At 34.6% G+C, this 23,396-nt stretch overlaps 1 protein-coding gene across 5 annotated transcripts in view; it reads right to left on the reverse strand.

The window, feature by feature from the left end:
- Positions 1-23,396, reverse strand: part of C1H9orf85 (chromosome 1 C9orf85 homolog) — a 102,619-nt gene that overhangs the window by 71,600 nt on the left and 7,623 nt on the right. For all 5 annotated transcript variants that reach the window (XR_012484557.1, XM_074280707.1, XM_074280704.1 and 2 more), the window contains exon 2: positions 3,881-3,987. Coding sequence is in view for 4 of the 5 variants with exons in the window: in XM_074280707.1 (XP_074136808.1) it covers positions 3,881-3,987 (107 nt within the window). In the remaining variant the exon portion in view is untranslated. The remainder of the gene's footprint in view (positions 1-3,880; positions 3,988-23,396) is intronic.

Here is a 23,396-nt window from a genome sequence, read left to right on the forward strand (position 1 = left end):
AAGATCAGGAGTGAAACAAGGTTGCCCACTATCACCATTACTATTCAATATAGTACTAGAAACGCTAGCCTCAGCAATAAGAGCTGAGAAAGAGATTCAAGGAATTAGAGTAGGTAATGAGGAAACCAAATTATCACTCTTTGCAGATGATATGATGGTATACTTCGAGAACCCCAGAGATTCTACTAAAAAGCTTTTACAAATAATTTACAACTTTGGCCAAGTGGCAGGATATGAAATAAATCCACAGCATTTTTATATATCACCGACAAAATCCAACAGCAAGAGATACAAAGAAAAATTCCATTCAAAATAACTGTCAAGAGTATAAAATGTTTGGGAACCTATCTACCAAAGGAAAGTCAGGAATTATATGAGTGAAATTACAAAATACTTGCCACAAAAATTAAGTCAGATTTAAATAATTGGAAAAACATTAAATGCTCTTAGGCTTAACGAATATAATAAAGATGACAATACTTCCTAAACTAATCTGTTTATTAAGTGCTATACCAATCAGACTCCCAAGAAACTATTTTAACGACCTAGAAAAAAATAACAAAAAAAAAAATCATATGGAAGAAGAAAAGGTCGAAAATTTCAAAGGAATTAATGAAAGAAAAAAAAAAAAATCAAATGAAGGTGACCTAGCTATACCTGATCTAAAACTATATTATAAAGCAGCAGTCACCAAAACCATTTGGTATTGACTAAGTAATAGAGTAACTGATCAGTGGAATAAATCAGGTTCATAAGACAAAATAGTGAATAACTATAGTAAGCTAGTGTTTGACAAACCCAAAGATCCCAACTTTTGGGATAAGAATTCATTATTTGACAAAAACTGATGGGAAAACTGGAAATTAGTATGGCAGAAATTAGGCATGGACACCACATACTAAGATAAGATCAAAATGGATCCATAATTTAGGCATAAAGAATGAGATCATAAATAAATTAGAGGAACACAGGATAGTACACCTCTCAGACTTGTGGAGGAGGAAGGAATCTGTGACCAAAGAAGAACTAGAGATCATTATCGATCACAAAATAGAAAATTTTGATTACATCAAATTAAAAGGCTTTTGTAGAAACAAAACTAATGTAAACAAGATTAGAAGGGAAGTAACAAACTGGGAAAACTGGGAAAACATTTTTACAGTTAAAGGTTCTGATAAAGGCCTCATCTCCAAATATACAGAGAATTGACTGTATAAGAAATCAAGCCATTCTCCAAATGATAAATGGTCAAAGGATATGAACAGACAATTTTCAGATGATGAAATTGAAACTATTCAGAGAAATGCAAATTAAGACAACTCTGAGATACCACTCTGAGATACCTGTCAGATTGGCTAAGATGACAGGAAATAATAATAATGAATGTTGGAATGGATGTGGGAAAACTGGGACACTGATGCATTGTTGGTGGAGTTGTGAATGAATCCAAACATTCTGGAGAACAATCTGGAACTATGCCCCAAAAGTTATCAAATTGTGCAAACCCTTTGATCCTGCAGTGCTACTACTGGGCTTATATCCCAAGGAAATACTAAAGAAGGGAAAGGGACCTGTATGTGCCAAAATGTTTGTGGCAGCCCTTTTTGTAGTGGCTAGAAACTGGAAAATAAATAGATGCTCCATCGATTGGAAAATGGTTGGGTAAACTGTGGTATATGAATGTTATGGAATATTATTGTTCTGTAAAAATGACCAGCAGGATGAATGCAGAGAGGCTTGGAGAGACTTACATGAACTGATGCTGAATGAAATGAGCAGAACCAGGAGATCATTATACACTTCAACAACAATACTGTATGAGGGAGGATGTATTCTGATGGAAAGATCTAATTCAGTTCCAATTGATCAGTGATGGACAGAATCAGCTACACCCAGAGAAGGAACACTGGGAAACTGCACTGTTTTTCTTTCTTCCCAGGTTATTTTTTACCTTTTGAATCCATTTCTTCCTGTGTACCAAGAAATTCAGTTCTGCACACATATACTATATTTAGGATATACTATAACATATTTAACATGTATGAGACTGCCTTCCATCTAGAGGAGGGGGTGGAGGGAAGGAGGGGAAAATTCAGAACAGAAGTGAGTGCAAGGGATAATATTATAAAACATTACCCATGCATATGTATTGTCAAAAAAAGTTATAATTATAAAATTAATAAAAAAAAAAAAAAAAGAAATTTAATAGACATCATGTAGGCTGTTATACTTGGCTTCAAATAAATCAATTTTCAGAATACAAACTATAAGAGTTAAGGCCAGACAGCATTGTATCTGAAAAAAGATTATAGGATATTAGTGGGTTAGTCTCAAGTCAACAGTGGAGAAAAGGGAGTAAAAAATGTGAATACAATAATCTTACATCACAAAAAGAGATAGCATCTAGATCTAGGGAGCAATGATAGCTATGATCATTGTATTCCACCCTGGTCAAATCTGGAATGTGGAATACAATGTTCAATTAAAGGCATAATCTTTTTGGATTAACATTCATAAGATCAAGTGAATATGATCAGGATAGATAAAATTGACAAACTGGTAGGAGAGAAAAAGATTCACAAGTATGATACTACTACTGTTATAAAGGCTTGGCAGATGGAAGAAAGAAGAGACTTGCTCTGAATGGCTATTATGCAAAACTGAAAACATAAAAGTTGAGGCTTAATGTAAGAAAAAGCCCCCTAATAATAATTAAAACAACTCAAAAATGTAATGAGTTGAAAAATAGAAGATTAGTCATCATTGTACTTCTGATGGGAGTTGAGGTCCCTTTAAGATTCCTTTCTAATTGCCCAACCTATGGCTGACCTTGATTCACAAATCCTGGTCAAAGGCACCCTTTGAATATCCAGGCCTAGTCCCCACCATCAGCTCAGCTTCCCCCAGCCCTCACCTGATCTGAGCTAACTGAAAAGCCCTACCCCCCAAGAACTTGGGGGTACTGCCCATCATCTTCTAGGTATAAAAGAAACGAGCTGGAGTGCTCTCCTTGTACGAGCCCTCCTAGCTAACACATGGTATCCTTCCAGCCATGTAAAGGTTCCTGCCCGCCCAGAGGCCACCTCTAGCCCTGGTATCTTTCTAACTGAACTTGACTTCCAAATTTCTACAATAAACCTTTTATTTACCAATCTAGGTTTTAGGGCCTGTAAATTCATTTTACAGGGGACACTACGCCTCATGGGATCTATGCACCGAGAAATGGGGTTCCCCCTTTCCCTTCCCTCATTACTTTTTCAAGTAAAAGATGCATGACAAAAGTGATTCTTAGTCAAATACAGGTCAGACCATAATATCTCTGAGATTTTGATCAATTTTTAACCAACAATTTATTCAAAAAACATCTTAATAATTGGGTTTTTTTTTGCACTTAGATAATTTTCAATTGTAATTTAGATTCATGCTTTATCTCTTTTATTAGTTTATAAGGACAGATGTCAAATTTATCTTTATTTCATTTCACTACTCTCTAAATAATTTGTTAAATAAAAGTTGGTTAAGCCAAATATTTGTTGCTTTGATTCACTTGTAGCAATGTGGCCCTTACAACGTCCTCATTTCCAATTTCCAATCTGATCTAATGCAACACTGTGATCTACAATAGACAAACAATAATCTAAAATAGACAATTAAAAAATGCTTCCTGACGCATTCTCCCTCCCCAACTCTCAGTTCTTCCCTTCAATTGTTAATACTCTGCATCCCTAACATTATTTTCTATTTATTCTGTATATCTACTTTATATTTTTCTGTGTATATTATTATCCTGTGTCCTCCAGCCCCCAGAAGATATAGGCTCCTTGAGGAGATTGTGTATTTTTTTTTTCAGTGTCTGGCACACAGTAGGTACTTAACTCACCATTTTTTAGGTTTTGATAGTGGTTTGTACTTGCTGTATTTTACTCGCCATTCCAGAACTTCTTTACAATGGTGGCATACTCCATCATGAAGCTTTGCATTTATTCTCTTAAGGAAAAAAAGACAAATAGTATATTGAAAGATTACACTTACATAATGTGTATATAATATGGCATCAGACAACTTTAAACTCCATAGAAAAATTTATTATGTAAATTTAAAGCACTTCAATCATCTGCACTTTTGGTACTTAAACAAAAACATGCTTCCCCCCCCCATTCTATTTCTAATTTTATATTATTATTTATATTATTTCTAATTCTATAAGAAATGATGAGGAGGATACTCTCAGAAAAACTTGGAAAGTCTTGCATGAGTTCAAGCAAAGTGAAATATACAATAAACAAAGTAACAAATACTGTGTCATGATCAGTTGTGAATGACTTTACCATTCTCCAAGACTACTCTGAAGGACTTATGATGAAAAATGCTATTAGTGCTATTCATAGCCAGAGAAAGAACTGATTGTATCTGAATATAAAATGAAGCATTTTTAACTTTATTTTTCTTGAGGATTTTTTTGAAAGGGGAGAGAGATCTATATTTTCTTTACACATGGCTTTTATGGAAATATTTTGCATAACTTCCTATGTCTTCTTGATGGGGGAGGGAAGGAAGAGAGAATATGGAACTTAAAATTTTAAAAACATATTAAAAATTGTTTTATGTGTAACTGGGGCAAATAAAAATATTTAAACTTAAAACATTATATATGCTTTTCCATTTTTATTCCATTTATTTCTAATTAGTAGTCCAAGAGAATGAGCTTAAAAAGAGAGAAGTGGTAAAATTAACATTTAACTTGGATAAATTAGATAAATCATTGAGATAAAGAATTAAAACTATTGATTCAAGTAGTATCTGAGATGACCTAATAGTTTGTTATCTAGGTTATAGCTTAATAATTTTTAAATAAAGATTTGAATGGTTACTTAAATTTACTTTTAGAAAATTAAGTAAACTGTTGATGTAAAAAACTATGGCCCTTATAGCAACTTTTTAAATTTGAGTAATTGATAGCAGATGATTTAAAATGATCCTCATTTCTAACTCCCTTTGTCAAAATATTTCAATAGCAGTATTAACAAATACAATCTAAAATGGCTTTACTATAATTATAGTATCCAGAATAAGTGTCCAACACAAACTGTAGTGTGTTTTAAGAAGTATGACCAGGATAGTGAAAGGTCAAGAAGCCCTGTCATGTAGCTAGGCACTATGCTAAATGCTTTAGAATCATTACCTCATGTAATCCTTAAAAGCGCCCTAGAGGGAGGTGCTATTATTATTCTCATATTATAGATGAGGAAACTGTATATAAGACTTTTTTTGAACTCAAAGTACTCTTAACACCAGATCTAACATTCTATTTACGGTGACACAATTTAGTTTGATTAATAATACCAAGTAAATTGGGTGCTTTCCACTGTCATGGAAGACATCTACTGTAGAATGAAAATCTAAAGGGTTCTCTATAAATGTCAGGGTCTCTTCAATATGTTTTTGTTTATGAAAAATTTGCTCATTTCACTGAGTCATGGAATAGTGCAAAACTTATTAAATAAGATAGAAAGTAAATGAACAGTGGTTAACAAGAAAAGAATTTGATCACACAAGAAAACCTCTTTTTCCTCTTTCTCATTTTTTCAATTTATTTGGCTAAACTCCACGGTTCAGTTACATCATCCTTTGCCCCAAATATTATAACATCCTAAATGGTCTCCCATTTAATCTATCTCCACAAAGCTACCAAATTGATTTCCCTAAAGCATAAGTCTGACCTTGTCATAACCCAATTCAACAAGTTCCAGCAGATCCATGTTTCTTATTGGATAAAATGTGAACATCTGTGTTTATATATTAATACCTTACAGATCCTTGTTTACTTTACAAACACATACTCACATTACTTCTCTCTTTTTATCTACATATTAGGTTAAAACATAGCTATTTCGGGGGGGGGGGGGCAGCTAGGTGGCACAGTGGATAATTCAGGAGGACCCGAGTTCAAATGTGATCTCAGACACTTAACACTTCCTAGCTATGTGATCCTGGGCAAGTTACTTAACCCCAGCCTGGGGGGGAAGGGAGGGGGGGGGGCGGAACATAGCTATTTCTTGTATATGCTATTCTATCCTGTCTTCATATCTTTGCATGAGCTGTCTGTTTCCCTTTCCTGAAATAATCTTGCTCTTCACTCACCTCTGGGAATCACTACTCAACCCAAGTACCATGTCTAAGTAAGGTCTTTCCTCATCTTTCTTCTCATTATTGTTTCTCCTCCCTCTTCCAGCATTACAATTTAGTTTATGTATTTTGTACTTAATTAAAATAGATAGATCATGGAGAAAGTGAGACTGAGATAAATAGATAGCCACACACACACACATCCTCCTGCTTCACTGATATTTAACAAAATATCAAACTATGTAGGGGAAGATTTCCACTATGTTGGTTAGATTCTTTGTGGAGGCTTCAAGGAGTTGATTTGAGGCAGTTAATAAATGTTTTTTAAGTATCATGTTGCAAGTTGTGCTATGGTAGAGTACCCATACTGATTAAATCAAAGATCTACATTTGAGGTATAAAATGTATGAAACAATCTATATTTGTTACCTTGCCAAATTTTCTTTGCCCTCTACTTAAGTTACAGACAAGAAGATGCTCTATTTAGAAAAAAAAAACCAACAAAAAAAAAAAAAAAAACATCAGATCAGAGAATTGTAACGTGGGAAGGAATCTAAGCTGATTTTGTCCCACTTCCCTTATTTATGAAGAAGGGAACTGAGACCCAGAGAGCTTGTGCTGCTAGTCCCAATCACATAGCTGGTTAATATTTTCATATTTTGTTTGTCACTCTGACTCTAGTAATAAACAGAAGATTTACTAGGGAAGGTTACATTTGTTAACCATATAGGGTATGACTATAATTTGATGTGATATGGAACTATAGCAATAAAAGTTTCACTATTGGGATGTAGGAGAGTTATTCCTGGACCAAGAAGTGGAAGATCTGGAAATTCTAGTTTAGACACATAGCTCCTTTCATTATCTAGTTTTTTTAACTTTGGTCAAGTTATTTAACTTTTCTAAACTTCAGTTCCCCTATCTATAAGGAAATATATTTTTGAGGCAGATAGGTGGCACAGCAGATTGAGAACTAGTGCTCTGTTTGGAGTCAAAAAGACCTGAATTCAAGGTCATTATCAGACATTAGCAATGTGATCATGGGCAAGTCATTAAATTTCTGTTTGCCTTAGTCTCTTCAGCTGTAAAAGGAGTATGATAATAACAGCTACTAATTAAAATTGTAAGGATAAAATGAGATAATATTTATAAAGCATTTAGTAGCACAGTGCCTAGCATAGGTAAGTGTTATATAAATATTCTTCCCCTATAAAAAGGATTCTGACCAATTCTAAATCCCATTTGAGTTCTAAAATGAAAAATATTGTAATATGATCTCTATATATCTTTTAAATCGCCACAATTAGGTTTTAATGGACTAAAGAAAAATAACACTGAGCATTTAAAAATGAGTAGATTATGAAAAAGCTAAGTGATTCTTATAATTCTGAAAATATTTCCTACTAGTACAACCCCAAGCCCTGTCTCCTCCCTAATGTTTTCACTCTAATATAAATAAGGAAGGAAAAACAGTTTCCAGTCATCTGCATCCTCATATGTTGCCTACCCTTGACAATGCTCATTAATTTTTAACAATCTAAGAAATTACAGCAACTGTGCTATTTCATGGCTAAATCCGGGGTAGTCTTGATGTCCTAAAACTTCTTTTTTTTTTTTTTTTTTTCAACAATTCCTCACTTCTGGAGGGGGAAAAAAACCCAAAAAAACATTTAAAGTAAAAGAATGCTTAAAAGCAAAGCTAAAAGGATTGCTGTTGAAAAAAGAAAGAAATCTGAAGTTTATCAAAAGATGATTTTCATACTTCATTTCGTTTTTGTTTCTAAATTTCATATTTGAGATTTTTAGTGCATTGGCCCCAGAGACAAATAAGGATAAAGCTCTATTTAGGAGCAAAAATCTTTCAACTGTCCCAAAGCATTTTTGGCCCTTTGAGAGGAAAAAATCTATTAGATTTAGTGGTAATGATAGTTAAGTCAACTAAAGTCCTACTTCCTGAAAAAAGTCTTTCCCAGTCCTCCTCATTTTTTTTTTTTTTTTTAATCTTCCCTTTGAGATTTGTGAAGCCCTTTTTAGGAATGATGTGAATTCTAACCAAATCCATCCAGTTCCTATTGACAGCATTATCACAGACACAAAAGGAAGTCTGATTCCAGGGACTGTCTTGTCAGCATGACTAAGGCTTATTTAATTCACCAAATCAGTTAAGAGACCCTTCCCTCCTCTAAGCAGGTGCACTAGAAAAGCCCTACAAATAATTTTTGCAATCAAAGCACCTTGATTACCTTATATTACCATAATCCATTTCCTCATATCCCCTTATGCAGTTGCTGATGTAGACATAATGCTCATGGGAATTTGTTCTCCATTAGGACCATCCCTAACTCCTTTCCAACTCTATAGACTAATCTACTCTTACCCTTCCCTTCAGACCTTTAAATGGCCTCCTTCACTCATACACCACTGCTAAATCATTCTGATAGGTCCATGTGCTTTTTTACAATAAAGGGTCCTTGTAGCTATAATAAAACCGTGTTGTGAATTTTCCACATTCAGAACTGTGCTCCTTGGACCCAATATTTCATCACATAGATGTCTGCATCTTGCTTCCCTCATTAGATGGTGAATTTTGTGAGAACAGAGACTGTCTTTTGATTTTCTTAGTGCTTAGTTTTTCCAATGCTTAGCAAGGTACTTGGCACATAGGAGGTGTTTAATAAATGCTAGCTGACTTGACCAAAAAAAGTTTAATTTTCTATGAGAAAAGTATCACAAAAAACCTGGAAATTCTTTAGAAATTTATTTGTTGTTGTGTTGAAAACTGAAAGTTTAGAAATAAAATCTAAAGTAAAAAGTTTTTGAGTAATGTCTGATGTTCTGTAATTTTTAAAAATGGATAGAATTTTATAATTTTATTCAGAGAAAAGACATACCAAGAGTACTTTTTGAAAACTAAAAATTGACTTCCTGCCAAGATGGCAGTGTGGAAGCAGACAGCTGCTTGAAGTCCGCGTTTTCTCTCAGGACTTACTTCATGACAAGCCTCAGAGTTAATTAATGCTTGACCGAGAAAGAAACCTACAAATAATCACCAAGAGAAGACATTCTTGAAATTCGCCAGAAAAGGTCTGTGTTTGCTCGGGGGAGGGTCAATCAGACTGGGCGCAGACTGAGGGCAGGCAGCCAGAACGAGACAGGCAGCTCACACACAGCTCAGACCAGAGGGGTAGAGGCACGATCTCTTCCGTTTCTGAGAAAAGGCTTTTACCCCACTGTGGATACTCTGTCTTGGCAGCAAGCCAGGAGCAGCCGGAGAGGGTGTAAACACCGGAGGTGAAGATTAAAATCCCGGAAAGCTAGTGTCTCTCAGAACCCGGCTACCCCCAACCCCCACCTGGACTGACTCAGGCAGACTCAGCGCAGCCATCTCTGTCCTGTTAGTGCCTCGCTGCTGCCCTCTCCCCCCAGTCTGTAGAGGAAGCCCATTAATACCATCCAGCCCCATCCCTCCCAAAACAGACCAATTGTTTCTCTTGTCAATTTGTTTTCTTTGATTCCCACTCTGACAAAATGAACAAAAAATTCAAAAGGGCTCTAACCATTAACAGCTTCTGTATGAAGAGAGAGCAGACTTCAAACACTGAGGAGACTAAAAACAGACTGTCCCCAGAGGAATCCCCTAAGGGTGATATGAGCTGCTTCTCAATACAAAAGAATCTCATAGAGGAAGTCAAAAAGGCTCTCACAAGAGAGCTAGAAGAAAAATGGGAAGCTTAGCAAGACAGCCTGGAGAAGTCATCCCACACATTTAAAGACAGAGTGGATAAAGAAACCAAATCATTGAGAAACAAGATTAGTGAGCTGGAAAAGGTAAACAACCCAAGGAAAACAGGATTAGTGAGCTGGAAAAAGAAAACAGCTCTCTAAAAAATAAAATGGATAAAATGGAAAAAAATTCCATAGAAGATAAAAACTCAATTGGACAATTACAAAAAGATATAAAAAAAGTGAGTGAAGAAAATACATCATTGAAAATTAGACTCGAGCAAGTAGAAATGAATGACTCAAGGAGAAACCAAGAGGTAGTCAAGCAAAACCAGAGAAATGAAACAATTGAAAAGAATGTCAAATACCTTACTAGAAAGACAACAGACCTGCAAAACAGATCCAGGAGAGACAATTTGAGAATAATCCGACTCCCTGAAAAATGTGAAGAAAAAAAGAGCTTGGACACTATTTTCAAGGAAATTATCAAAGAGAACTGCCCAGACGTTTTGGAAACATTGGGTAAAATAGACATTGAAAAAATTCATCGATCATCTACTGAAAGGGACCCTAAAATCAAAACGCCAAGAAATATAGTGGCCAAGTTCAAGGACCATCAGACAAAAGAAAAAATACTGGAAGCTGCTAGAAAAAAGCAATTCAGATATGGAGGAGCAATTCAGATATGGAGGATAACCCAGGATCTAGCAGCGTCCACATTAAAAGAACAAAGGGCCTGGAACATGATATTCTGAAAGGCTAAGGAACTTGGTATGCAGCCAAGAATAACTTACCCAGCAAAAATGAGCATCGTTTTCCAGGGAAGAAGATGGACATTTAATGAAATAAATGAATTCCATCTATTTTTGATGAAAAAACCAGACCTACATAAAATGTTTGATCTTCAAATACAGAACTCAAGAGATTTCTAAAAAGGTAAAAAGAAATCTCGAGAACTATACTTCTGTTATAAAAATATGTAAAGAACATATGTATAATTTGTCCTGGAAACTAGAGGTGGAAAGGAAATTATATCATAAAAAAGTGTAAAGTGATGGTACTACATCTCATGAAGAGGCAAAGGTAACCTATTGTATCTGAGAGAAAGAAAGGAGGGAGATGAACATAGTGTGTATCAATAGAGATATTCGATTTATGGTGAAACTTCTTCTACTTCATTGAAAAGTGAGAGAGAAGGAGTAAGGTAAGGGGAAGGGAATACAGAAATTGTGAGGAAAAGGGGGAAAATAAGGGAAGTAACTTTAAGGTGGGGGAGGGATACTAAAAAGGGAGGGCTGTGAAAAGCAAGCGGTGTTCACAAGTTTAATACGGGGTAGAGGGGAAAGAGGGAAGGAAAGGAGAAAAGCATAAGCAGGGGTTAACAGGATGGCAAGAAATATAGAATTAGTCGTTCTAACCATAAATGTGAATGGGGTAAATTCCCTCATAAAGAGGAAGCAGTTAGCAGATTGGATCATAAGTCAGAATCCTACTATATGTTGTTTACAGGAAACACACCTGAAACAGGGTGATACATTCAAACTAAAAGTAAAAGGGTGGAGCAGAATCTACTATGCTTCAGGCAAAGCCAAAAAAGCAGGGGTAGCCATCCTAATCTCAGATCAAGCAAAAACAAAAATTGATCTAATTAAAAGAAATAAGGAAGGGCATTATATCCTGCTAAAGGGTAGCATCAATAATTAAGCAGTATCAATATTAAACATATACGCACCAAGTGGTGCAGCATCTAAATTCTTAAAAGAGAAATTAAGAGAGCTGCAAGAAGAAATAATCAGCAAAAATATAATAGTGGGAGATCTCAACCATGCACTCTCAGAATTAGACAAATCAAACCACAAAATAAATAAGAAATAAGTCAAAGAGGTAAATAGAATACTAGAAAAGTTTGATATGATAGCTCTTTCGCGAAAGCTAAATGGAGACAGAAAGGAGTATACTTTCTTCTCAGCAGTTCATGGAACCTATACAAAAATTAACCATATACTTGGACATAAAAACCTCAAAATCAAATGCAGTAAGGCAGAAATAGTAAATGCATCCTTTTCAGAACACAAAATTACATTTAATAAAAAGCCAGGTGAAAACAGACCAAAAAATAATTGGAAACTAAATAATCTTATACTAAAGAATGATTGGGTGAAACAGCAAATCATCGACATAATTAATAACTTCACTCAAGAAAATGACAATAATGAGATGTCATACCAAAATGTGCGGGATGCAAACAAAGAAGTAATAAGGGGAAGCTTTATATCTCTACAAGCCTACTTGCATAAAATAGAAAAAGAGAGGGCCAAAGAATTGGGCTTACAACTAAAATTGCTAGAAAAGGAACAAATTAAAAACCCCCAGACAAACACAAAACTTGAAATTCTAAAAATAAAAGGTGAGAGTAATAAAATTGAAAGTTAAAAAAAAAACTATTGAATTAATTAATAAAACTAAGAGTTGGTTCTATGAAAAAACCAACAAAATAGACAAACCCTTAGTAAACCTGATTAAAAAAAAAGGAAAGATAAAAAGCAAATTGTTAGTCTTGAAAATGAAAAGGGAGAACTCACCACTAATAAAGAGGAAATTAGAACTATAGTTAGGAGCTACTTTGCTCAACTTTATGCCAATAAATTCGATAACTTAAATGAAATGGAAGAATACCTTCAAAAATATAGCTTGCCCAGATTAACAGAGGAAGAAGTAAATTGGTTAAACAGTCCCATCTTAGAAAAAGAAATAGAACAAGCTATTAACCAACTCCCTAAGAAAAAAATCCCCAGGACCAGATGGATTTACATGTGAATTCTACCAAACATTTAAAGAACAACTAACTCCAATGCTACATAAACTATTTGAAAAAATAGGGATTGAAAGAGTCCTACCAAATTCCTTTTATGACACAGACAGGGTACTGATACCTAAACCAGGTAGATCGAAAACTGAGAAAGAAAACTATAGACCAATTTCCTTAATGAATATTGATGCTAAAATCTTATAAATAAGATATTAGCAAAAAGACTTCAGAAAATCATCCCCAGGATAATACACTATGATCAAGTAGGATTTATACCAGGAATGCAGGGCTGGTTTAATATTAGGAAAACTATTAGTATAATTGACCATATTAATAATCAAATTAATAAAAACCATATGATCATCTCAATAGATGCAGAAAAAGCATTTGATAAAATCCAACATCCATTCCTACTAAAAATACTTGAGAGTATAGGAATAAATGGACTATTCCTTAAAATAATAACAAGCATATATTTAAAATCATCAGTAAACATCATATGTAATGGCGATAAACTAGAACCTTTCCCTGTAAGATCAGGAGTGAAACAAGGTTGCCCACTATCACCATTACTATTCAATATAGTACTAGAAACGCTAGCCTCAGCAATAAGAGCTGAGAAAGAGATTCAAGGAATTAGAGTAGGTAATGAGGAAACCAAATTATCACTCTTTGCAGATGACATGATGGTATACTTAGAGAACCCCAAAGATTCTGCTAAAAAGCTATTAGAAATAATTCAGAATTTTAGCAAAGTTGCAGGATACAAAATAAATCCACATAAATCCTCAGCATTTTTATACATTACCAACACAATCCAACAGCAAGAGATACAAAGAGAAATTCCATTCAAAATAACGGTCGATAGTATAAAATATTTGGGAATATATCTACCAAAGGAAAGTCAGGAATTATATGAGCAAAACTACAAAACACTTGCCACAAAAATAAAGTCAGATTTAAATAATTGGAAAGACATTCAGTGCTCTTGGATAGGCTGAGCGAATATAATCAAGATGACAATACTCCCTAAACTAATCTATTTATTTAGTGCTATACTAATCAGACTCCCAAGAAACTATTTTAATGGCCTAGAAAAAAATAACAACAGAATTCATATGGAACAACAAAAGGTTGAGAATTTCAAGGGAAGTAATGAAAAAAAAATTAAATGAAGGTGGTCTAGCTGTACCTGATCTAGAACTATATTATAAAGCAACAATCACCAAAACCATTTGGTATTGGCTAAGAAATATACTAGTTGATCAGTGGAACAGGTTAGGTTCACAGGGCAAGACAGTGAATAAAAATAGCAATCTAGTGTTTGACAAACCCAAAGATCCCAACTTTTGGGATAGAATTCATTATTTGACAAAAACTACTGGGAAAACTGGAAATTAGTATGGCAGAAACTAGGCATGGACCCACATTTAACACCACATACTAAGATAAGATCAAAATGGGTCCAAGATTTAGGCATAAAGAACGAAATCATAAATAAATTGGAGGAACATGGGATAGTCTACCTCTCAGACTTGTGGAGGAGGAAGGAGTTTGTGTCCAAGGGAGAACTAGAGAGCATTATTGAATAATCACAAAATAGAACATTTTGATTACACCAAATTAAAAAGTTTCTGCACAAACAAAACTAATGCAAACAAGATTAGAAGGGAAGTAACAAATTGGAAAAACATTTTTACAGTTAAAGGTTCTGATAAAGGCCTCATCTCCAAAATATACAAAGAATTGATTTTAATTTATAAGAAATCAAGCCATTCTCCAATTGATAAATGGTCAAAGGATATGAACAGACAATTTTCAGATGATGAAATTAAAACTATTTCCACTCTTATGAAAGTGTTCCAAATCACTATTGATCAGAGAAATGCAAATTAAGACAACTCTGAGATATCATTACACACCTGTCAGATTGGCTTAGATGACAGGAACAAATAATGATGAATGTTGGAGGGGATGTGGGAAAACTGGGACACTAATACATTGTTGGTGGAGTTGTGAAAGAATCCAACCATTCTGGAGAGCAATCTGGAATTATGCCCAAAAAGTTATCAAAATGTGCATACCCTTTGACCCAGCAGTGCTACTCCTGGGCTCATATCCTAAGGAAATACTAAAGAAGGGAAAGGGACCTGTATGTACCAAAATGTTTGTGGCAGCCCTTTTCATAGTGGCTAGAAACTAGAAAATGAATGAATGTCCATCAATTGGAGAATGGTTGGGTAAATTATGGTATATGAATGTTATGGAATATTATTGTTCTGTAAGAAATGACAAACAGGAGGTATACAGAGAGACTTGGAGAGACTTACATCAACTGAGGCTGAGTGAAACGAGCAGAACTAAGGGATCATTATGCACTTCAACAATGATACTGTATGAGGATGTATTCTGATGGAAGTGGATATCTTCAACATAGAGAAGAGCTAATCCAATTCCAATTGATCAATGATGGACAGAATCAGCTACATCCAGAAAAGGAACACTGGGAAATGAGTATAAACTGTGAGCACTGTTTTGTTTTGTTTTGTTTTTCTTCCCAGATTATTTTTAGCTTCAGAATACAATTCTTCCTTTGCAACAACAACAACAAAATTCGGTTTTGTACATATATATTGTACCTAGGATATACTATAAAATATTTAAGATGTATGGGAATGCCTGCCATCTAGGGGAGGGGGTGGAGGGAAGGAGTAGAAAAATTTGGAACAGAAGGGAGTACATCGGATAAAGTTGTAAAAAAAAAATTACCTATGAATATGTACTATCAAAGAAAATGTTATAATTATCAAAATTAATTTAAAAAATTTAAAAAAAAAAGAAAACTAAAAATTATGGTGGGAAGTGATTACTCTATTTGAATGTAAATCTACTTAAAATATTTTTTCAGGAATTCTCTTGACTCAAAATTGAAAGAAAAGCTTGAGTTAGAAGGTCCAGTTTCACTAGTTTTAAGATATGCTACTTTTACAAGTCCCTTTAATTCTCTGAGTCCGTTTACTTATCTGTAAGGTAAGGGAAATAGTATTTCATCAAATACTTCACAGGATTGTTGCAAGGAAGATAAATTTGTATTGTAAAGGGCTATATATAAAACGAGTCATATATGTGAATGGCTGGCTTTAGACTGGTTGGGGTAGAGTTGTTAGCAGTGAGTGATTTTAAAAACTTGAAAAAGAAGGAATGTTAGAGATCATTTAGTTTGATGATGAGAAAAACAGAGTCTCAAGGAAGCAAATTGATTTGTTCAATGTTCCCCATTATGTGTCTTATTAAAGACACAAAGGCCAAGATGAAAAAAAAAAAAAAAAAAAAACTCTAGTTCTTTTTTTACTCTAACATGAAAAATTCTTATGTACCAAATCTAAATCTGTATAAGGGTTGGCACTTAGGAAGAAAGAAGTTAGCCTTCATTTCAGGAAATGGAGAAGAGAATTAAAAAAGATAGTTTCCAATGCCAGCTATAAGAAACAAAATATCTTATGAAAAACTCCACTGATCAATACAGGAAAGATTTATTTTACAATCTAGCAAAAATAGGTGTGAATGAAGTGAACAACATCTCACAAGATGGACGCTGTGTTCTAAAAATTGAGGGTCAGCTGTGCTCCAGGCCTAAGTTTCTTTCTAAAAAGATTTTGTGGTTTGCAATGAATGGGATCGTATAGACCTTTACTTTGTGAGATCAAGTTGGCACCACCTTAGCACTGAAACTCCCATGGAGGTTAATTTAGTAATCCTAAAGATGTAATTGGGTTAAAGTTTTTCCTCATTTATGACTTGGAATGTGAGATCATTTGTCGTGACTAATCTGGGCAAAGATCCAGCCTATAGGAAGTGTTACCCCAGACCCATATATAATTCTTGTCTGTTAACTGAGTCTTGCATCTCCTTGTCTAACTGCTTGTTAAGAGGGAGGCACCCTTTTTTGTGAGATAGTAATAAAGTTCCTTTCTTCTTTTACCTTGAGAAATCTCCTTGATTTATTTGAGTTGGTAATCTCAGTCCCACACAGTTTATGGAGGCTTGTCTGGGATCATGTGACCCATATGGTCACACTAGTGTGGTCTTGAGCATTAGCAGGATGACTCCCTGCCTAGCTTTGTGCAGCTTGCAAACTTCCAAGAACTTTTCCTGCTCTTCAAGGTAAAGTGACCCAAAGAGGAGAGACTCAAGGCAAAATGAAAATAAGTAACTCCACGGCAAATCCTGAATGGCTGTGATTGGATGGCAATCTGGCAACTTTCATGTACAGGACACGAAAGGATAAAATGACCTGTGAGACCCCTGAATCAAGGGTTATAGACTCTGGACAGGACAGACTTTTTGGGATGACTGATGAATTGGGTTTGAGACTGGGATCTAATCTCACTTGATCCTGAAAAATCTCGTCAAATATTCAAAATGGGAGGGCTCAGCCAAAGGCTCCTTTCACTACCCTCCCCTCCCCACCATGGAAAATACAGTTCCTTGGGAAGATAAAAGGGTTTGCCTTAAAATGATTAAATTTTGTTGCTGTTTGGGGAAGATGCTCCCAGGGCTAATTGATTGACTTAAATCTATATGTAAAATAGATTTATCTGAGTGTGTCTGCTTTGCATTCCGCGTTCTGTGCTAAAAGTTAGCAAACTGAGTGAGTGATAAGGAATCAATCTCTGTTGTTACTAGTACTCCAATAACTACTATGAAATTCAAAGTATCTGGCCCAGTGAAAACATTGGTGAATCTGTAACAAAAAAACATGAGTTCAATCTGCAGCATGACTTTGGGCAAGGTCAGTTAACCTTTCTGGGGTTCAGTTTCCTCATTTATAAAATGAGGGATTTGGAATAAATTCTCTTTAAGATTCCTTTCAACTTAAAATCTGATATCATGATCTCTACCATCAATAAAAAGATTTGCTACTTTCTACTCTCTTTTTGAAAACCATGAAAATATTTTGAAAATCCTTGGAATGGCAAAAAATGTTGGGAAAACTATATAGAACTTATCTTCCTTAGGTTTCAACATTGGTTTTTCTTTGGGGGGGGAGGGGTGGAAGTAATATTTTGTTTGTTTTTTAAACTTTTCCCCTACTATTTCATGAATCTTTTAACAACAACAAAGGCTGAATACCAACTAATAGAGGTCCTGAAACAGATGCCTATTATCTCAGAATGCATCATTAGGGCTATTGTCATTTGTAAGTTACACAACAAAATGCTCACATTGACACTAATTTAAAAATATTTATATGAGCAAGCTGCCATTCAGGGGAGGAATCTTGTCTTAAGTAGAGGGCAAAGAAAATGCTGGCAAGGTAACAAATATAGATTATTTTCGTACATTTTATACCTCAAATGTAGATCTTTGATTTAATCAATATGGGTACTCTACCACAGCAAAACTTGCAACAACATGATGCTTACAAAACGTTTATTGACTGACTCAAATCAACTCTTTGAAGCCTCCACAAAGAATCTAACCAACATAGTGGAAATCTTCCTCTACATAGTTTGATATTTTGTTAAATATCAGTGAAGCAGGAGGATGTGTGTGTGCCTATCTATTTATCTCAGTCTCACTTTCTCCATGATCTATCTATTTTAATTAAGTACAAAATACATAACTAAATTGTAATGCTGGAAGAGGGAGGAGAAACAATAATGAGAAGAAAGATGAGGAAAGACCTTACTTAGACATGGTACTTGGGTTGAGTAGTGATTCCCAGAGGTGAGTGACGAACAACAGCCAGCTGGTGGATATGCCAGCCTCAAGTCTCTTCCTACTCCAATCTACCCTCCATTCAGCCACTAACGTGATTTTTTAAAAATACAAGTGTGATCATTTCATCTCCTTCTCTACCTCCACATTCATTAAATTCCCATTCTAGTGACTTCCCATTCCCAAAATGCAAATGCAAAGCCCTTCACAACCCAGCTGCCTCTGGTCCTCTCAAAGATTCTTTTCCAATTGCCTTAAAATTTACTCCTCCCACCTTCCTACCAACTGTGCTTTGATGCAGTGATTCTAGCCTCCAGGTTGTTCTGTATTTTTCTTTCCCTTTCCCTTCCCTTCCAGCTTCATCTATTGCTTTCCCCGGCTTTCTTTCAGACTCAATTAAAATCTTATCTTTCTAACAAGAAGTTTTCTCTCCAATAAATTCTAATACCTTCTCTATGTTAATTATTTCTTATCTAAATTGCATATAGTTTGCTTCATATATATTTGTGTGAATGTTATCTTCTCCATTAGACTGTAAGCTCTTTGAATGTGAGGACTATCTTTTGCCTCTTTTTGTATCCCAGTTCTAAGCTCAGTAACTGGCACTTAGCATTTGTTTAATAAATGTTTATTGGTTGATCACCAAAAAAAGGGAGGAGGAAGGACCTATTTGTACAAAAATACTTAAAGCAGCTCTTTTTATGGTGGCAAAGAACTGGAAATTCAGGGGATACCCATCAACTGGGAAATGGCTAATATATGATCATAATGGAATACTACTGTGCCAAAAGAAATGACATCAAGGATGATTTCAGGAAAAAAACTGGACTTAGATAAACTGATGCAAAGTGAAATGAGCAGAACCTGAAGCATACTGTACACAGTAATAGCAACACTGTATGAAGATCAATTTAGTTAATGACTTAGAAAATTGTGAATTTTCAGCTCTGTAATACAATGATACAAGGCAATTCCGAAGGACTCATGAGAAAAAATGCTATCCACATCCAGAGAAAGAACTAATAGAGTCTGAATAAAAATTAAAGCATGCTATTTTTCACTCTTTTCCCTTGTTTTTTTTTTTCTTTTAGTTTGTGTCTTCTTTTACAACACAGTATGGGAATGTTTTGCAAAACTATGTATATAATATATCAAATTGCTGGCTGCCTCAAGGAGAGGGGAGGTTTGGGATTCAAAATTTTTAAAAATTTGACATTCAACATTTTTTTTAAAAGTTAAAAAGGCTGATTAATCATGTATGAATCATTCAGTAGTACAGTGTTCATAAATTGGAGAATGCTTAATGGCAAATCACTCTTGTAGGCCCCTTGTTTGGGTTTAAGGTCACACTAGACTGGCAAACTTCAGATTAAAAATAAAATATTCTTAGCCAAATAAGTTCTAGAAAGGCAAAAATCATTGACTTGATATGAGATTTATATTATATTTATAACTAGACTATATTTCTGAAATTCCTATGTAAGTATAATTTTGGAACTCAGACTTGTTTTCTGACAGAAACAGAGTGGAATAGAGTGGCATCAATGGAGAATCTAGCCAGATGGATGAAGTATGAAAGCTAACAACTCAAGTCTTCCTGCCTTTAGGCCCAAACACACTAGCCACTGAACCACCTAACTGCTATAGAAGGCACTTAAATGATTGTCAACAGACTGATAAAATCACAAAGTAGCAATTTTTTTAAAAATGGAAAACATTAAAAACTTTTCTGAATAAAAGAAAGAGAGCTGAAAGACGAGTTTACTATAGAGAGAAACCCAAGAAAATTATGCAAAATATAATTCCCCATCAATATTTTTTAATCCTGACCCATTCTCCAGATACATCCTTCTGTAAGCCTAAAGGCTAGCCTGCTTCCCTTTCTACTATCAGGATTTTCCAGATACATTTTACCTCTTTTTCTGGAGAAGGCCCTCTGTCAAACGGGATGTAGTCTTGTACATACCTTTTTTTTGGGGGGTGGGGGCGGGGGTGGGGGGCTATTAAAGAGAAAAAAGACAGGGATTAAAATGGCTTCTTCCTATTTTACTATTCCCTAATTCTTCTTTTTCCTAGACCTGTAAAGAAAGAAGTCATATCCAGAAGTAAAGCATTACTTATTTCAGAGAGATGAAATAAGATTGTTACGATTCATAGAAAAAAATCAGGCTATAGGTATTTCATTCCAAAAACTAGGAATAGAGAATGATACGTATAATTGAGGGGAAAGGAATGAGATGGTTCAGGGCCAGGGGATTAATGATGAAACTGGGACTGGGGAAATTACCATGAGGTGTGAAAAAGATAAAGATAGGACCTATTTTCCCCTTCTCCATCCTTCAGCACTGGTAGACCTCCTAACACAAATCAGTTCTCAGGTAAGAATGCCAGGGAAAAAGTGTGCAATAGTCTCATGCAACAGTCAGTGAAAAGGATTATTCTTGTGGTTAGCTTGAGTAGTCGATACCAAGTAAAAGACACAGGTAAACTAGGAATGTATATACCTCAGATGAACTCAAAGTCCCTAATTTAGATGCCATGGCTTACTGAAGAGTGATTTCTGGGTAAATGTTTTTAGATTGACTGATGTCACTTTCTAATATCTTCATATGTATGATATAAATGTTCCTTGGACCAATCAGTCCAAGGTGTCTATAAACTGCTTTCTCAATATATTTTTGTTTATACAATCTACTATAAAACTTATGTCCTTTAGATAAGACTACTTGGGACAGTGATGTTACTATAATAAAAACAACACACATAATATATCACATCAAATGCATAAGTCACATTCTCAATATTTTGTAAAAGTTCCCTTTGGTGTTCTTAGAATATTCCACAGTGAATGGAAGCAGAGATTAAATAATTTGCTTGACGTCATACAATTCATCAGTGAATGCCAAAGCCAGGATCAAAAATCATAATGTTGTCCAGTTGTCCAGTGCTCTTTTTAATCCAACATACAGATGGAAAATTATTCCTAGTTCTTTCAAAGTTGCCTAAATAAACTTTCATGACTCTTTTAACAATTACTTCAATTTGAGTTTTAATATTTAAGGCTGATTCACCCTGGACAAGGCACTCAATCTCTCTGTGTTAAAGACAACGGTATAAAACTGCCCCCAGGCAAATCTATAATTGTGAAGGTGACAATTTATATTGGTTGCCAGAGTTTAATCTAGGATATACTATAACATTTAACATGTATGGGACTGCCTGCCATCTAGAGGAGGGGATGGAGGGAAGGAGGGGAAAATTAGGAACAGAAGTGAGTGCAAGGGATAATGTTGTAAAAAATTACCCATGCATATGTACTGTCAAAAAAAAGGTATAATTATAAAATTAATTTTAAAAAAAGAAAAGAAAAGAAAATTATCTCCACATGTAAGTTGGAAAAAATTATTCTTGGGGAAGTGAGGAGAAAAAAAAATATCTATGGGCATCTATATGAAAAATTAAACCCTTCAATGGAAAAGATCAAAGCAGAACTGATGATCACCAGTTTATGTGGTAGAGAGTATTTTCATGTATTAGAAGGCAAGTTTAACTAGAAAAGCTTTAAATTCCTATTAAAAATTTATGATGCTATCATGATTATTATGTCTATTGATGTACCAATGAAATTGAAAATGTAAAAAGTTAAAAAAAATTCATTTTAAACAAATACAAAGAAACATACTGAATCTAGTTAATAACTTCATGAAAGGTATAGGACTGGACCTCTACCCATATAAGAAAGCAAACTGAATTTGACATTAGACCAATCAATTAGGGCAGCTAGGTGGAAAGAAAACTGGACCTGGAGTTGGGAGGATGTGAAATTCTGTCTTAAACACTAGGTATGAGACCGTGGGCAAGTCATTTAACTTCTACTTGCCTCAGTTTCCTCATGTGTAAAAAAGTGACGGTAGAACTTTTCAAAAGTTGAGAATAAAATGAAATGTTTGTAAAGTTCTTTGCAAGTTTTAAAGTTTGAAATACCTGAAATAAACAAAAGCTGTTATCATGACTTCCTTCAAAACTTTAAGAAATCTATAATGTCATTTACAAAGATCAAAATGCAGCAGGATACAATAAAAAAAGCACTAAGATTAAGGTCAAAGGACACTGATGCAAATGCCAGTTTTTTCATTAATTCCTATGACCCTGGAAATGCAAATTCATTGCTCTGGGCCTCAGTTTCCATCTATAAGATGGGAAATTGGAGTAGGTAGCCTGTAATGTCTTTTTCAATTCTACATATATGAACTCCACTACAATTTAATATATGGTCTCATTTAGGATCCAAAATTTAATCAATCTGTAGCCAAGCTTGTAAAGAGTCTTTTAGAAATAAAAGCAGGCTGGCTTGATAAGCTTCACACTCAAAAGTCTTTTCTGCATCAATCTGGTAGATAGAGCTTGTATACAACTTCACTTTCAAGAGCTCAAGAATTTTTAAGAGTTACTTCCACACTACAGTGAAATACCAAAGCAGGGTTTTGAGGGAATCTGAGTCAATTTTTTGTTTGTTTAATTAAACATTTTCTTGATTGTAAGGTGTGAATATTATCTAAATCTCTCTCTGACTTTAGGCAATTCATTTAACTTCAATGGTCTGAGTTCCCTCATTTTCTAAAATGAGTGCAGGAAAAAAGGATTTGAAAGCAAGTGATGAACTAGACATTGAAATTGCTATTGAGTTATTGGAAGGAAATTACTCATAACAGAATAACAATGAAATAATGATACCTTATATTTATAGCTGCTCTTATATCTAAAGTTCTTTCTAATAACTCATCTCATTTTAATCCCTGAATTATCTCTATGTGGTAGGTAAGTAGTAGCATTATTCCAATTACTCAGAGGGGTTATATAAGTTGGCCTAGGGTATATATTTTGAATTACATGGAAAGCCAACTCTTTCCAAGATTACACAGTAAATTAACTTCTGGGTCAATGTTCACTGCAAGCTGTTTCTATATAAAGAAAGCATAAGCTAATAATTTTACTAAGACTTGAATAAAAAGTTTTC

The sequence above is a fragment of the Sminthopsis crassicaudata genome, chromosome 1 (genome assembly GCF_048593235.1).
Source record: "Sminthopsis crassicaudata isolate SCR6 chromosome 1, ASM4859323v1, whole genome shotgun sequence".
Taxonomy (NCBI): domain Eukaryota; kingdom Metazoa; phylum Chordata; class Mammalia; order Dasyuromorphia; family Dasyuridae; genus Sminthopsis; species Sminthopsis crassicaudata.